The sequence below is a fragment of the Erpetoichthys calabaricus genome, chromosome 5 (assembly GCF_900747795.2).
Source record: "Erpetoichthys calabaricus chromosome 5, fErpCal1.3, whole genome shotgun sequence".
Classification (NCBI taxonomy): Eukaryota; Metazoa; Chordata; class Cladistia; order Polypteriformes; family Polypteridae; genus Erpetoichthys; species Erpetoichthys calabaricus.
Genome location: NC_041398.2, coordinates 94498575 through 94515711, shown reverse-complemented (window position 1 = coordinate 94515711; position 17137 = coordinate 94498575). Strand labels below are relative to the sequence as shown.

The window sequence follows — 17137 nt, the reverse complement described above, 5'->3', positions numbered from 1 at the left end:
GGCAAGGCATTGTCTGTGGCCTAAGCAGTGAGAAATTGTATAGTACTTGTCATATACTTGCTGCTTTTTTGAGGTATGCACTAAATACTCCTTGTGAGATGACAGCCCCGGACACAACCAGATGGACACCAGCAGTTCTAAAAACACACACGTTTATTATAGACACGGTCCTCAAACACAATGTCCCGCACACACACGGTGCTCCAGCACCAAACACCCTTCTTTCCTTGGCCTTTGACTGGTCCTCCTTGGGCCACCTTTCCTCCCCACTCCCAAGCATTGCCTTCTTCCACCCGACTCCGGATCTTCAACTGTAGGAAGGCGGCCCCTTTTATATTCACCCGAATGTGCTCCAGGTGCTCCCTGATGTCCTTCCGGTGGCACATCCTGGTGTGGTGGAAGTGCCGCATGAGCACCCGGAAGCACTCCAGGCTTCCCTGGAAGTTCATCCACCAGCACTCCCCGGTGTGGCGGAAGTGCAGACCTCCTAGGCTCCATGAAGCTCAGGGTGCCCCCTGGCGGTGGCCATGGGCCCCAATGGGGTTAAGCCTCTATGCTCCATTCCTGTGGTGCCCATACTAACCAGGGCGATTGCCCCCTCGTTGCCCAGGGGATGTATAGTCTGCCTCCTGGTCCTTCCAGGCGTCCCAGCTGGGTCTGTCCCCCAGCCGCCTGCCACATCCTGTACAATAGGGCTGAACTTCTATTAGTCTATGCTGTATTTGTCTCACTCCTGTCAGTGCTCATTATAACTAGTGTTGATCGGTGAAAATTGGCAAAACATTTTTCGCAGTGAGTTTGCTGGGTTTACATGAGCTTTATCTTTCCCCAGCACATTACGATAATTCACAATGCCAATGCCAGCGCATCATCAGAGAGATGAAGCAGCCATGTTGGATGCGGATGTTACTACCCGATCTGTACTATCTCCCTAATCTGCATTGCACATGCACAGAACTTTCACACTGCATACTGTAAACCTTCTCCACCACACATTTTATGGTGAGTCCCTAAAAAAAATAGAATTACACTTTTCATTTGAGGCATACATTAGCTGACCATAATGTGAATATTTAAATATTCTGCATAAAATCATTGTATATTGTGTCTTCACTGCTGGATTAAGCATGCAATGCTCCCCACTATATAATGTACATCGGGGAGTGACAGGGACAGTAGCCCAACTACAACCCTAAATCCCATAAACCCATATTTTTTTCACAATAGAACACAGAACACATAAAAATGTTTAAACTGAGAATATGTACCATTTTAAGAAAAGAATGAGATCATTTTGAATTTGATGGTATCAACATGTTTGAAAAAGTTGGGACAGGGCCATGTTTACCACAGTGTAGCATCCCATCTTCTTTTAACAACAGTCCATAACCATATGAGACCTGAGGAGACCAGCTGCTGTACTTTTGAAAGAGGAATGTTGTCCCATTCTTGTCTGATAAAGGATTCCACCTGCTCAACAGCCATATTTTTCATTTTCCTGATGGATCAAATGTTTTCAATTGGTAAAAGGTCTGGACTGCAGGCAGGCCAGTTTAGCACCCAAACTCTTCAACTACAAAGCCATGCTGTTGTAATATATGCAGTATGAGATTTAGCATTGTCTTGCTGAAATATGCAAGACCTTCCCAGAAAAAGACAGTGTGTGGGGGGAGTATATGTTGCTCTAAAACCTGTGTTTACCCTTAAGCACTGATGGTGCTTTTCCAGATGTGCAAGCTGCCAATTCCATAAGCACTATTGCACCCCCATACCATCCGAGATGCAGGCTTTTGAACTGAACGCTGATAACAAGCCAGATGCTCCCTCTCCTCTTTAGCCTGGAGGATGCGGTGTCCATGTTTACCAAAAAGAAATTCTAATTTTGATTTGTCTGACCACAGAACAGTTTTCTACTTTGCCTCAGTAGAAATTTAATTTATTTTAAATAAGCATTGGCCCAGAGAAGATGGTGGCATTTCTGGATCATGTTCACATATAGCTTCTTCTTTGCATGATAGAGATTTAACCTGCATTTGTGGATGGCATGGTGAACTGTGTTCACAGATAATGGATTTCTGGAGTCCATTCCGAGTCCATGCAGCATCTAAGATGCTCTTTTTATACCCAATCATGTAACTGCCCAGTTGCCAATTAACCTAATTAGTTGCAAAATGTTCCTCCAGCTGTTTCTTTTTAGTACCACTTACTTTTCCAGCCTTTTGTTGTCCCCCACCCCAACATTTTTGAGAAGTATTTGCTACCATCAAATCCATGAGTTAATATTTTTCATGAAATAGGAAAATGTCTCCATTTCAACAGTGGATATGTTTTCTATGTTCTATTGTAAATAAAATATGGGTTTATGAGATTTGCACATCATTGTATTCTGTTTTTATTTACATTTTATACAGCGTCCCAAATTTTCTGGAATTGAGGTTGGGTATATAACGCTGATCCCTTGCATCACAGGCAATATGGGTGTTAGTTGTAGTGAGAGGAGCTCAGAAGACACAGAGAGAACATAAAGGACTCACAGTATTGTGGACTAAGTATAGTTTTACCTCATGGAAGCACATTGGTGCAGTGGTTAGTACTGCTGCCTCACAGCTCAGGTCACATTTTTGGCCACAATAATTGGTCCCATAGTTAGCAGACGCCTCTCTGGCACTCAGGGACACTTAAAAGACCACTGCATTATTATAATCCACTCAAGACTTGCTCAGTTTTTTTTTCTTACCCCACAGACTTTAATGCATTCATCAGAGTTTTTGAATATTTTATTGTTTTGCTCATCACTAATTATGATATTTAAAGAACATACTAGTCTCCTGTCTGCAACTGTCCTGCCCCAAAACTTCTCATTACCATTTTAGAAATGTTGCACTTTTGGAGGAATATGGTCATGATATGTTGGCTTATATCTTCACTGACCAATGTAGCACTAGAGTATAATGAACACAAAAATTTGGGACTACACTAGGACTAATGTCAGTTTATGCATTTCTACATTATTGATTCATACTTAACTAAGTCAGAACTGCAGCAAGGCAAAGACTACCACTGGACGCAAAGTAGGAGCACATTGTGGTATGACAATCCATCTCAGAACTCACACTGATATTCATTGACAGATGATTAAGAATCATCTTGGTCCATTTAAATCTAAAATTTACTCAGTTGAAAGCATCTTACAGCATTTAATTTCACAGCATGGATCCAGAGATATCAAGTGCAAGCAAGAACAATTGTCAAAATGGTAATTTAATCTGTACACCTCTTTGGGAATTTTGCAGAGAAGTGAAATTTACTGTTGGGTGGCATCATATCACATTTTTTTAAAGTGAGACTGTGCCCGAAAATCTACATGGAGTGAAAGGCAACCATGCTTTTCTAAAGTAGCATATCAGGAGTTGAAGGGGCAGTGCCAACAGCTGCACTTGTGTCATTCCCAGATGACTGTCTCAGCTTGGTGCTCTTATAATGTGTAAGGTATCACATACTCATTTGTCCCTAGAAAAATTATGGCTCAGGAACTGCATCCAAGAGAGACAGCAGTTCAATTTAAATGACTGGAGTTTTCTAGATTAAATATATGGAAGGCCGGTATTCTACATATACAGTAAGCTACAGACAAAGATATGCAACCAAGACAACTGTATACATTACTTAAGCCACAGTTTTCACTACATGGAGGATATAAACATCATGTGAAAAAGTAGGTGCACACCATGAAATGTTTTTCATTTTCAACACAAGTGGACATAACAAGATTTGATCTTTGGGACTTTATGTAATGTAAAATTGGGAGAAGTGCACAGGACAAGAGAAATAAGAAACATTCCTATCAAACCAGTAAATAAAGCTTTGTTATGTATAGGCAAATATCTGTTTACACAATAAATCTGGTCAAATGAAGTTACAGACCAATTTGGTTTTGATGCTCTGTCATGAACACACTGCAGTTATACTGAGGACACTTACAGCTGTCTGAAATCACATTTCGGACAAGGTAATTGGATTTGGGATCATCAATTACCTGATTCATACTCAAGTGTCTACAAAAGTCCATGATGAGATTTTGGAGTCATAACAAAGTGGATTTGTTTTTCCATGTCAGAGTGAACACAATTAGATTTCTTATCAGAAACTAACTTTTTTCCAGTCCACCTCTAGTCCCCCAAAATTCAGTTTGGCATACTTACCTGGACTCATCATAATAAAGCTAAATATTTATCTGTTTTTAATTTTTTCACCTGAATTTTTCACAATGAGCCCCTATACTTCCTGATTTATTTGCAAAGAGCTGTGTTGTTAATTTTGTATAGAGCAGCTGAGTAAGCTAAAGTATTGTGGCACCCGGCTGGGTTTGTCGCCCGGCCAGGATGCCCAGGAGGAGCAGAGGAGGGCTTGTGCCTCCTTCAGGACACGAGGGAGCATCCTCCCTGGTTGCCTTGGGGACCACGGGTACAGAGCTTGGAAGCTCAACCCTGTAGGGGCCCGTGGTCACCGCCAGGGGGCGCCCCGATGCCTTGGGAGCCCTGGACCTCAGCACTTCCGCCACACCTGGAAGTACTGGGGGGAAGAGTATTGGGGACACCCGGAGGACTTCCGGATATGCTGACACAGCTTCCACCACACAGGGGTGTGGCTACAGGAGCCCTCAGGATACACCTGGAGTCCTTCCGGGGTGAATAAAAGGGGCCGCCTCCCTCCAGTCAGGGGCAAGAGTCGGGTGGAAGTGGACGAAGCTTGGTGGAGAGGAGTGGAGGCGGACCAGAGACTGAGAGAAGGCATTGTGCGTGTGGCCAAGGACTTGAGGGGTGATTGGTGCTGCGGCACTGGGTTTGTGCTCACGATAAGTGTAAATAGTAGTTGTGAATAAACGTGTGTGGTTTAAACATCATGTCTACCTGTCTGTGTCCGGGCTGTTCCCCACAGTATGTATGAATGATGGAGTCTGTGTGTCTAATGTATGCCTTTTCAGTGATGTGTTACTGGCTCTGGGCAGAACCATTTCTATAATGTCAGACCATCACAGACCACACACAGACATCAGTAAATATATATAGCCAACTTAACCTGTATGTCAGTAGTAGTAGTAATATTAGTATTGTTACTTGTTTATAGAGTACAATGAAATGCAAACTTGTATATCTAACCAACATGCAACAGGTCATCACTCTCCAGTGCCACATATTAAATACAAAAGGCATTGCAGGTTAAAGTGGATTAGTTGCTTTAAATTCATACAGAGTGAGTACTGTTTAACTTTAAATGATTCCAAAAAGAAAGAAAAAAGAATTCCTGCAAAATTTGCAGTACAAATATAAAACAGAGTCAAGATGATATTTGAGAAGAAAGTTCAAATTGTTGACATACTGAAGAGTGCATTCAAGCATAGCTTGGATAAATCTACTGTTTACTAAATAAAGAACATTGATGGCTATGTTGGGTTTGGTAATAAACATTTTAACAATATGTTAAATTACTGGGACAAATTTACTACTTATTTAATCTTCGCAAAACAGTGCCACCTTCTGGGAATGGGTGCCACAATGCACCGGTTGCCCCTGTGTAGAGAGACTAGTGCATATACCACATCCCAAGCCAGTCCGGCCTGGAAATGGCTTCACGAATTTGGTTTTAGTGAAATTTTGGGAAATGATCTTTAACTATGTTGCAAAAGGTTAGTGGTGGAAATTAGGCATAATCACTACAGAAAGAAAACAAATAACATACAAAATAGGGGAGGCTGGATAAAGACAATGTGGGCTGACTGATGTGTTACAACTGGAAGGGGCACAGAAGGAAAAGGAGAAACGTGAAACCAGGAAAGGTGTAATATGTTCAAGGATGTTTACAGTAAGAAAGTAAAAGGAAGTAAAAGAACAAATGTTTGTAAGAATCAGAATCAGAATTCACTTTATTGGGAAGGTACACTAATATTTGCTAGGTATTCGTCTTGGTAATATTAATGCAACATACAAAGACAACACAGAACACAAAAAGAAAAAAATAAAAGGATAAAAATATAAAATGATAAAATATGATGCAACATATAAGGGCAACACAAACTATAATGAGATTATATATGATTTAAAAAGTCGTGGTATTCTAGTGTGCAGGTACACATAGATACTGAGTAGAAGCTCAGATCTGATTAATCAAAATAGCCGCATGTGGGAAAAAAAATACTTGTTGTTTAAGCATTCACTGCACAAAGGCATTTGCCCTAAAGTCTTTGGAATAGGTGATGCCCTGGATGAGTAGGATCAGCAATGGTAATTGCAGCATACTTCCTTCTCCCTGGACTCATATAGGGATTGAATGAGTGGTAAGTTACATCAAATGATCCTTTACCAGGTTTTGATGATGCACTGCAGATTAGCCTTAGCCTGAACAGAGGCTACAGTAAAGACCAGTGTCCTCATGCATAACACCATATGTAGAATTCACACTAAAACATGGCATATGGACAAAAGTGGAAATGTTTGTACGCACAAAAAAATTTAGATGCACAAAACCACGTGTAAGCCAACTTCCACGCACTTCCGCTACATAAATCCCAGTCAGTGTAAAAAGTAACACTCATGCACGCGCCTAATACCCCACCACAACTACTCCCAGAATTTTGCATATTTTAATATGCAAGTCAATATAAATAGCCCTTTCCGTTCAGTATTCGGTTAAAAGACAAAGGAAAAAGCATGTGAAAAAAAGAATTTCAGCGAATACAAAGTTGAGGCACGGAAAAACATACTACTTGTTGGCTTAAGCAGTGGTATAAAAAACAAAAGCAAGTCGATCAAGTGATACAGAGTTTAGAGAAACTGGAAAGTTCAAGTTAATAAAGTCGCACAGTGCCCAAAATAAACAAGAAGTGGTCAGATATCAAAGTCGCCATAAAAACGCTCAGAACTGAAACATCTGAGTGTCATATGGAAGCATATTAGGGTACAGAGAAAAGAAAAAAAATATAGGGAAACAATGAAAAAAGGTCAAATGTCCATTTCAATCTCATAGTTTATTTTGTCATTAAAGCAGAACATCGAAAACTTAATCTTAAAATCAATGTTTAATTTACTAGAGTTTCTGAGATCCTATCATAACAAAAGTGGCACCTTAAATGCTTCATATTCTATCTGTGTGAAACACTACATGCTTCTTAAATGGGCTTTATCTTAAACTGACTGGATGCAGAAAATATTACATTCATGATATTTCAGCTCTCTGAACAATTTAAATACTAAGATGTATACTTGATATAATTTTCATGACGATAAGGTTTAAAGCATGTATTAAACATGGGGGCAAGGTGGTGCAGTAGTAACAACGAGCTAGAGCACCGTCCAGAGATTGTTCTTGTCTCCTGCATGATGCTTGCTCAATTAAATTTATTGCAGCAGTTCTGTCTGTCTCTTTCAAACGTACTAACTCCCAATTCCTGTCCTTCCTTTTCTTTCTCCAAGTAACCCGTCGCCACATAATCAGCTTTCTAATAAATGTCAAGCCATCTGTAAGCTTAGAATGCAGACTCTGCAGAACTTTTAAGGAACTTTGAGTACTGAGAAAAGCGCTATATAAATGTAATGAATTATTATTATTATTATTATTAACATTGAAATATCTTCGTAGTACATGTTTAATTATTCCATCCATTTATCCATCCAGGGTCGTGCCAGTCCCAGCAAGCACGAGGCAGGAACAAACCCTGAACGGGGTGCCTGCTCATCGGTACCGCTGAGCCACCGCATCCTCACATGCTTAATTATTAACAATATAAATTATTTAAATGAAGTTAAAAATTTATCTGTATAATGTAATATACATACTTTACTGCATTTCATCTTAAAAATAATATTAAGAATTCCAAGAAGATAGCACCTGGAAATCTACATCGACTTAGAAGCCAATCATAATCATATGTAAATACACGCTTTCTTCTATTGAATTGAATTTACATTTTTATTGTATGGTACAATGAGAAGATGCAAAACATGCAAATATGCAAATCCTCCGTAAACCTATTTTCCTATAAAATGATGAAATAACAGTAATAATAATAATAATAATATGATAAAAAAAAAACAATGACAAATATACAATATGAAAGCATGTATCACGTTTTCCCTTAGTTTACATCTGAACGCCATAACAAAGGGGCCAAGAAATCAAGTTGCACAAGGGGCATTGAAGGGGCTCAAGGATTGTGTATAATAAAAGTGTCGACTGTTGCATTTCATAATGATATTAAAATCACGCATTCTAGGGGTATACAAACTTTGCCCCACCCAACAGACGGGGTTCAGAAGAGCCCTGAGGCTGTCAAGTAATATTGATTGCCTGCTTTGTGAAACTCTGCTCACTGTGACACTGAAGAATAAAAGCTGCTATATAAACTCACCTGCTGTCTTGTCTGGTGTCTTCATCCACACATTCCACAACTCTCAACAGCAGTTTATGTTTTATCTCTATTATAATCATATGCCTGACTGTTTGACCTGTTTGTCTTATATTTAAGATTATTGCATTTTGTGCTCAAACCTCTGACACACATGAAAGAAAAATCAATTAAACTATCGGTGATATGATCTTTCATGGAAAGGATCTTGAGGCTAACTGCTGTCCATCTGGAGAGTGCATGTTCTTTCTGTGTCTGCATAGGTTTTACAGTTCTTTGGTTTTCCTCTAATGATCCTAAAGATGTGCACGTTAGGTTTGTTGACTCTTTTGGAATTAAAGTATGTGTGTATGTGAGTGGCCTGCCTTTAGCTCAATGATCCCAGGTTAAACTCTAAATCCCCCATGACCAAGAACTAGATTAAGCAGGTTTCAGAACAGTATATTATACTGTAATGTTACATTTTTTTATTGGTCACACAATAATGATAACTAACTGCAAACACAAAAAAGCCCTTAATATAGTTGAGCAGAGTTCAAAAGTTCAAAAAACAAACTTACATGCATTGCTAATATACTGCGCGGAACCAGTTCCCTGTATTGTCTTATTGTAAAGTGCCATGTCTTAATCCTCATGAGATCATCAAATGTGAACTCCAGAATCAGCCGTCCTTCAGTGCAAACCTGGGAAGAGAAAAGTAAAAAAAAAAAAAAAAAAAAAAAAAAAAAAAATCAATAAAGCTGTGTGATTTCAATAACAAAGGAAACGAGGGAGATTTAAACCATTATGTCATTTTCTGTAATCTGCATATGATAATAAATGTACAAAGCTAATTAAAACTGCAGGCAAATCATGTACCTAATAAAATATTAAATGGCAGACATCCAAATATAATATACGCACTTTGTTTGCCAGTATGCCCCCCTTTGTAGTTTGGAAATTGCAAACATGATTACACTGTCACAAATGTAACCGTCAATGACCACTTACAGGGAGTGTTTGTGAAGGAATAATGCAAGTAGTGGAGTCACATACAAGAAGTCTAAAATGGCAGGTCTGATGCTTAGAGAGTTCAGACTACAGAAACCAGAAAGGGATGAAGAGATACTGTACAGGAGATATGCTATGAAATACTCCTACTAAATATGTTTATTTTTCTTCATATATTTTTCCAGCTGCCAGATCGGCTTATTTTCCCCCTCTCTTCTTTTTGTCTATTTATCAGTTCTTCTGCATGTTATCGTTTAATTAGTGCATGCTATTTGTGTTATAATGCATAGTGTGGTGCTTTATTGAATGTTATTTTCATTTTATCATACTTGTTATAGGAACAAAGTTAAACAAAGTAGTCAATGGGAGTGATCAAATATAAAAATTAAACTAAAAGTGAAATCTTCTAATAGTGACATATGGGTTACCTCTTCAGTTACTTCCAGATATTGTGTGGAAAAATCTTACATCATTGGATATGAGATCATATTGGTATGCTGAAAGTTCTGTGGGATGTAAGAAATCTTCCTCTCTTTCATACAAGAGTGTATCACAGTAATTTAAGAGGGGGTGATGTAGGCTGGAAGGGTAGCTTCAGAGATATAGACATTATTTAATATGATATTTATAATCTATCATTTAATTTAGACATCTTTCCCATACCTGTCATACAGAATCCAGCCAGATCTTTGTGTCAAGACTTTGCCCAAAGAGTAATTTTGTTGCTGTACAGTATATAGTAGGTAAAACTAACATTAAAATTACATACGGTGAAACCAGATGTTATATTGCCAGAGAACTAAAGAAACAGCAAAACATGTAAATATTAGCCATATTATACTGATCCCTAATAATTAATTACATTTTTTTACATTAACACAGTCCCTTAAGCAGAATGAATCTTTTTGTATTAGCATTTTGATTCTCATTGGCATGGTAAATTAAACCAAAAGCATTTGTCTATTTGATTTCTTTCCATAACCCCTACTGTTAAGCTGCTGCTTTCCTGGCAGAGAGTCCTGACAGCATTGTTAGGATGGCAGAGTCTGAGTTGTATTCTAATAATTGCTGGCTGGCATAACGGAATGGCAGATTTTGAAATTTGCATTAATATACTTTGGAAAAAAAAGGAAAACTTAAGAAAGGGTGTTTTTTTTTTAATGATCACACATCAGTCTGATTTTCTCAGAAAGTTGTAGCTAATAAAGTTAACTGCTCAAATAAATTAATGGAACCCTTTGAAAAAACATCAGATCTCAATGGGAAAGAAAAATGAATGCTGGATATCTATACTGATATGGACTGGATAATATGTTAGGAACAAAAGGATGCCACACTGTTTGATGGAAATGAAAATTATCAACCTACAGAGGGCTGAATTCAAAGACACCCCGAAAATCAAAGTGAAAAAATGATGCGGCAGGCTAGTCCATTTTGCCGAAAATGTAATTGCAGCAACTCAAAATCGTACTCAGTAGTTTGTATGGCCCCCACATGCTTGTATGCATGCCTAACAACGTCGGGGCAAGCTCCAAATGAGACAACAGATGTTGTCCTGGGGGATCTCCTCCCTGATCTGGACCAGGGCATCACTGAGCTCCTGGACAGTCTGAGGTGCAACCTGGCGGTTTCGGATGAACCAAAACATAGTGTCCCAGAGGTGTTCTATTTAGGTCAGGCGAGCATGGTTTTAATTCCTTCATCCTCAGGAACTGCCTGCATACTCTCACCACATGAGGCCAGGCATTGTCGTGCACCAGGAGGAACCCAGGATCCACTGAACCAGCATAGGGTCTGACAATTGGTCCAAGGATTTCATCCCGATACCTAATGGCAGTCAAGGTACTGTTGTCTAGCCTGAAGAGGTCTGTGTGTCCCTCCATGGATATGCCTCCCCAGACCATCACTGAACCACCACAAAACCGGTCATGCTGAACGATGTTACAAGCTGCATAACGTTCTCCACAGCTTCTCCAGACCCTTTCACAGTGAGTCTGCTTTCATCTGTGAAGAGCACAGGGCGCCAGCCGTGGACCTGCCAATTCAGATATTCTATGGCAAATGCCAATCGAGCTCCACGGTGCCAGGCAGTGAACACAGGGCCCACTAGAGGGCGTCAGGACCTTCAGGCCACCCTCATGAAGTCTGTTTCTGATTGTCTGGTCAGAGACATTTACACCAGTGGCCTGCTGGAGGTCATTGTGTAGGGCTCTGGCAGTGTTCATCCTGTTCCTCCTTGCCCAAAGTAGCAGATACTGGTTCTGCTGATGGGTTAAGGACCTTATACGGCCCTGTCCAACTCTCCTAGAGTAACTGCTTGTCTCCTGGAATCTCCTCCATGCCCTTGAGACTGTGCTGAGAGACACATGCTACCAGTAGTGACACTGACCATAGCTAAATGTAAAAATAGTGAAAAAACAGTCAGAAAAGATGAGGAGAGAAAAATGTCAGTGGCCTCCACCTGAAAAGCCATTCCAGTTTTGCGGGTTGTCTCATTGTTGCCCCTCTAGTGCACCTGTTGTTAATTTCATTAAGCAGCTGAAACTGATTAACAACCCCCTCTGCTACTTAACTGACCAAATCAATATCCCAGAAGTTTTATTGACTTGATGCTATATACTGATTAAAAAGTGTTCCTTTAATATTTTGAGCAGTTTATATGCATTCTTTTCATTTACTAAACTCACTTAACCCAAAGGTAAAATTATGACTACTTGGAGCCTACCCCAGTAGCATCTGGAACAAGCCAGGAGACTTGCGGGTCAGGGTACCAGGGCACAGTCATTCACTCACTCACTATAGGGCAGGGGTGGACAAACTTTGTTGGTGGTGGGCCGAATTGTCAATAATGATTCACACAGTGGGCTGTACATAAAATTCAGGTGTAATTATGAACCTAGGTAATCTAGCATAGATTTTAATAAATATTAAGAACAATGCTCATATTCCAATAACGAGCAATTTTAAAGTAAAGTGATTCACTATGACTTTAACAAACTGTTAATATCAACTGAGATGTCTACAAAATGCATCAGTTAATTCATTTTAAAGATTGGTATTGGTGAGTACAAATCTATATTTGCTTTTAGTATTTTTTATTTGTGAAAACACCTTCTTGCAGCTGTTATGTACTACCAAATAATGATGCCCTGTACCCAGGGTCATTAGAACTGAAGCAAAAATTTCAAAATCTGTCTTGCAGCTCCTAAAGTCCTAAAAGTGAGACTCCTAAATACTCCACAGGGGAGGGCTTTCTCAGCTTACACATCTGGAGCAGTACACACTTCTGTTTAAACACAGTTCCTTGAAATTAGGAAAATGGGTTTTGCCTATTGCAAGTCACTCAGATTGTTGCAAAGTTAAAAAACAGAGACAAAAACATAAATTAACAGTGCTGTACCAAAACTGAAAATAGCTAAACTGGGAACCATAACTACTTCCTCTTCTGATTTGGCGATGAAGCGTTTAAAAAACACACAAACTACATACAGGCATGGTCAGGAAGCTCTTGTGCATTTTGCTCCTCATCTCACTAAACACATGGGTTGAAGTATAGGACTAATCTACAGGAAAACTGCTCTCCTCTTAGCTGTAATCGTTTCCATTTTAAACAACGCCTTTTATATTAATTTCAAACCCAAAGTTCCACAGGCAATGAAATTCATTGCTGATAAAATGCTCTCAATATCTTTAAAAACAAAACAAGACAAAGGCAAGCAAACCCCTAAAAATCACATAGCACTTACCATCCCTCTATGTGGCAGCACTACAGACTGTGCCTATTTGTTTAGTAAAAGTCTGCTTAACTATTTTTTGGATGTCACCACATTTTAGCTATGCATACACCAGTCAAGATGTAGCTTTGGTAAGACCAATTCACAAGAACCGGAATGTTATAGATTTTTACAAGTAGCCTTTGGGTCTTTCAGCCTATTTGCCATAGTTTGCTCAACCCTGCTCTAGTATCACCAATTAATATAAGATTTAATATAATTTTTTTTGTGATACAGAACATAACTAACTAAAACACCTGAAAAAAATGGCCTGAAGAGAAAGTACAAATTCCACTACAACAGTGGATGGGCTGGGATTGTACTGAGTTTCAAAGGGAGGTGAGGCAGTAGCAGATCTCTCACTCTATTAAGATTATCAATACATTTTTTCATTCTCAACATACTTCCTTAAGAGGGGGCCTCCATTTTTGCAATTAACAAGCAGCAAAAAACAAATGTTACATATGTTTAAACATTTAAGTTAAGGTAAGGTAACTCTCCTCTTAAAAGGCATTTCTCAGATGCATATACGGTACAGCATACATAGGGCAGTGTGATGTACTGTTTAAGGCTTTGGACTTCAAATTTTGAAATTGTGGATTTAAATCCCACTACTGACACTTTGTGACCATGAGCAAGTCATTTTATCCACCTGTACAGTACTCCAATTAAAATCAATGTAAACAATTGAATCTTAAATGTTGTAAGTCACCTTAAATAAAGGTGTCATTCAAGTAATAATATAAATATGATTTCAACTATGAAATATATTATGCAAGCTATTTAGTTTTGCTCATGGAATGTAGAGAACAGTACATATGGCAACAGAAAAATATATAGAATTCTAATGAGTACAGAGATTACAGAGATAATTTTAAACTCCCAACCAAGCATAGAAATTTGCAAAAACAGATCAGACGTGAACTAATAATGAACAATTCAGGGTAAACTGAGATGGCAACCATTCTGATTTCTTAAGTTTGCATGGCAAGAATGGTAACGTAATCAGTCTAATTTACCAAATGCTGAAGATGGCAATGGAAAATTCTGAGGAAATAAACTAACATAACAATAACTTAACAATAAATGCACAACTTAATGCATCAGTGACAGAAAGAATTAAAGACTTGATGGTGTCGATATCTTACATGTTTTTAACAATGTGGGGATAGTTTTTCTACGATAGATATTTGTACAGTAATAATTCATTTTTGAAATCATTTAATGTTGATAATCTTCTGTATATATTTTTGTATATGAAGCATAAATAGGATCAAGATAAAAATATGGTGGGTCTGAAACCATGATGCCCACTGACTTGAGAAAAAACACAAAACTATATAAATTAAGGACTAACTGTACTGTACAATATATTGTGCAACATAAGGTGCAATTCCTCTCAATTAGTCTAAAAGCCACAACCGACCATATGTAAGTATTAATTGTTGCAGATGATTAAGCTGGACATATCTTGGTAAAAATGTGTCTGTCCCTGGAGGGGTACAATCCACAAGTTGCACAAAAGCAGTGAACATGTAATCACAGGGTACAAAACTTAAAGCCAATAACATTTTAACATGCAGAAAAGCATATTAGCAATTTTAGTAGGTGTCCACTAAATTAAATTCCTGAACATTTCTCTACAGTATTTGTGCAAGACGGAAAAAGCAACCCACTAGCTATGTGGATTTGTCTCTGCGTGCTCCTGTCACTGCGTGCTTTAAGGCTCATTTATACTTGCGCACAGGAAACAGCAGACAAGGTTATGCACAGTTGATGCACACCCTAGTCTGTTTATAGATCGAATGTTCAGTGCACTCTACATATCACTCTTGCAGGTATTACTAGTTCTGCCTGTGCAAACTTTCATCTTTGCCGGGGTCTGGGAGATTTCTTCCCATGAATTTGTGAATATATTACTATTGATGAATGCTTTTAAAGTTGGATTGTGTAGTTTTGGTTTTCTTATTATTTTTGACAGGTGGCACGGTGGTGCAGTGGTAGCGCTGCTGCCTCGCAGTTAGGAGACCCGGGTTTGCTTCCCGGGTCCTCCCTGCGTGGAGTTTGCATGTTCTCCCCGTGTCTGCGTGGGTTTCCTCTGGGCGCTCCGGTTTCCTCCTACAGTCCAAAGACATGCAGGTTAGGTGGATTGGCAATTCTAAATTGTCCCTAGTGTGTGCTTGGTGTTTGTGTGCGTCCTGCGGTGGGTTGGCACCCTGCCCGGGATTGGTTCCTGCCTTGTGCCCTGTGTTGGCTGGGATTGGCTCCAGCAGACCCCCCGTGACCCTGTGTTTGGATTCAGCGGGTTGGAAAATGGATGGATGGATTATTTATGACAGTTTTCATTTTTATAAGGAAAGCTGTTTGAGCAATGCATCAGTCTTGATTTTTCCCAAATATGTCTCTCAGTTCTATTTTTTTTTTTGTCCACAATTCCTCCATATTGAATTTTCCTGACTGCTTTTATAAACTGGGATGGCCTCTTTGATGTAAGTTCTGGTTTCACCATTCTATTCCTTATTTTGATTTCTCTATCTTATTTTCCACACATCACCAACGTCTATATTTTTGCCTAGGTTGGTTGTTGTTTACTAATGTATGTTACCATTGTTAGTTTTTTTATACATTGTTAGTTCAGTGCCTAATCTGATGTTTAAATGTCATTATATGATTATGCCCCTTTGAACGTTTAGCTCAGTCTCATTAAGTTTTTTGTCAACTCTGTATTTAATTTTGATTTTCCATACTGAAAAAATATTTGAATTTGTTAATTGTTAAAAAGTAGTAAGATGGTTGTTTATATAATTCCATCCATCCATTATCCAACCCACTATATCCTAACTACAGGGTCACGGGGGTCTGCTGGAGCCAATCCCAGCCAACACAGGGCGCAAGGCAGGAAACAAACCCTGGGCAGGGCGCCAGCCCACCGCAGTGTTTATATAATTTGTTTTATATTTGTTTATTGCACCTGATTTCCATTACTGCAATAACTTTTGTGTTGGTTTGCTCATTCTATGTATTTATTTATTTTTGTTATTATATTAGTTCATTCCAAATTATCCATATTCACTACACTGTAATTGCCTTTTGTTCTGATTACATACTTGTATCATTCATCATATTTTACCTTCTTCTCTGTCTTTCTCTCTTTCCTTCTCACCCACTGCCTCCTCTGCTCCTCTCCAGAAGCTTTGTTTTCCTTCCTCCTGACTCTGGCTCCCTGAGTAGTGGCAGACATCTCCTTTTAAGTAATCCCTGGAAGTACTTCTGGTGCTCCAAAAACTTCATCCGGAAGTACTTCCAGGTAAGGTAAGAACACCAAAAATAGAGCTTGCTGGTCCTCACAGCCCGCCCGGCGGCACCCATGGTCTACAACAGGGATGAGTCGACGAACTCCAAATCCCATGATGCCCTGTCTGGGGGAAAATAATGCCCTGCATATGGTATTTCCCTCAGTTCTTCTCGGCTTAGGGTGTCCTGGCCAGTCAAGGCTCCTGGACATCCCTCACTGTGTATATATATATATATATATATATATATATATATATATATATATATATATTACAGTGTAAAATAAAATATATAAAATATATTAATGTATACACACCTGCCTCTGCTTTATTTTCTTGCTTACATATTCTTTTTAGTATTCCTGATTATTGCCTAATGTGCATTTTTATTTTAATAAGCAGGTAGTTCTTAGTATTTTGATGGCTACCTTATTCTCCTGGAGTAACTCTTGTTGCTCAGAAATTAAACATTACAGTAAGATAATTTTTCTAATCATTTCTTGTTATAGGAACATACATAACTTTCCTTTTGATGAACTAGCATACTGACTAGAGCTGTTTTTTTCCTGTTTTCACTAAGCCAGGATGGACTTCTTTCAGTTCATTGTGACAATGAACAAAAAAGTGGGCACAGGAAAAGAAAGGCATAAATATGTTATAGTGATTCATTTTTTATTCAG

The 17137-nt window shown here is 38.8% G+C and overlaps 1 protein-coding gene across 5 annotated transcripts in view; it reads right to left on the bottom strand.

Annotated features, from left to right (window-relative positions):
• Window positions 1–17137, bottom strand: part of ldb2a (LIM domain binding 2a) — a 450850-nt gene that overhangs the window by 94556 nt on the left and 339157 nt on the right. For all 5 annotated transcript variants that reach the window (XM_028801779.2, XM_028801781.2, XM_028801780.2 and 2 more), the window contains exon 4: window positions 8962–9084. In XM_028801779.2, the coding sequence (XP_028657612.1) occupies window positions 8962–9084 (123 nt within the window). The remainder of the gene's footprint in view (window positions 1–8961; window positions 9085–17137) is intronic.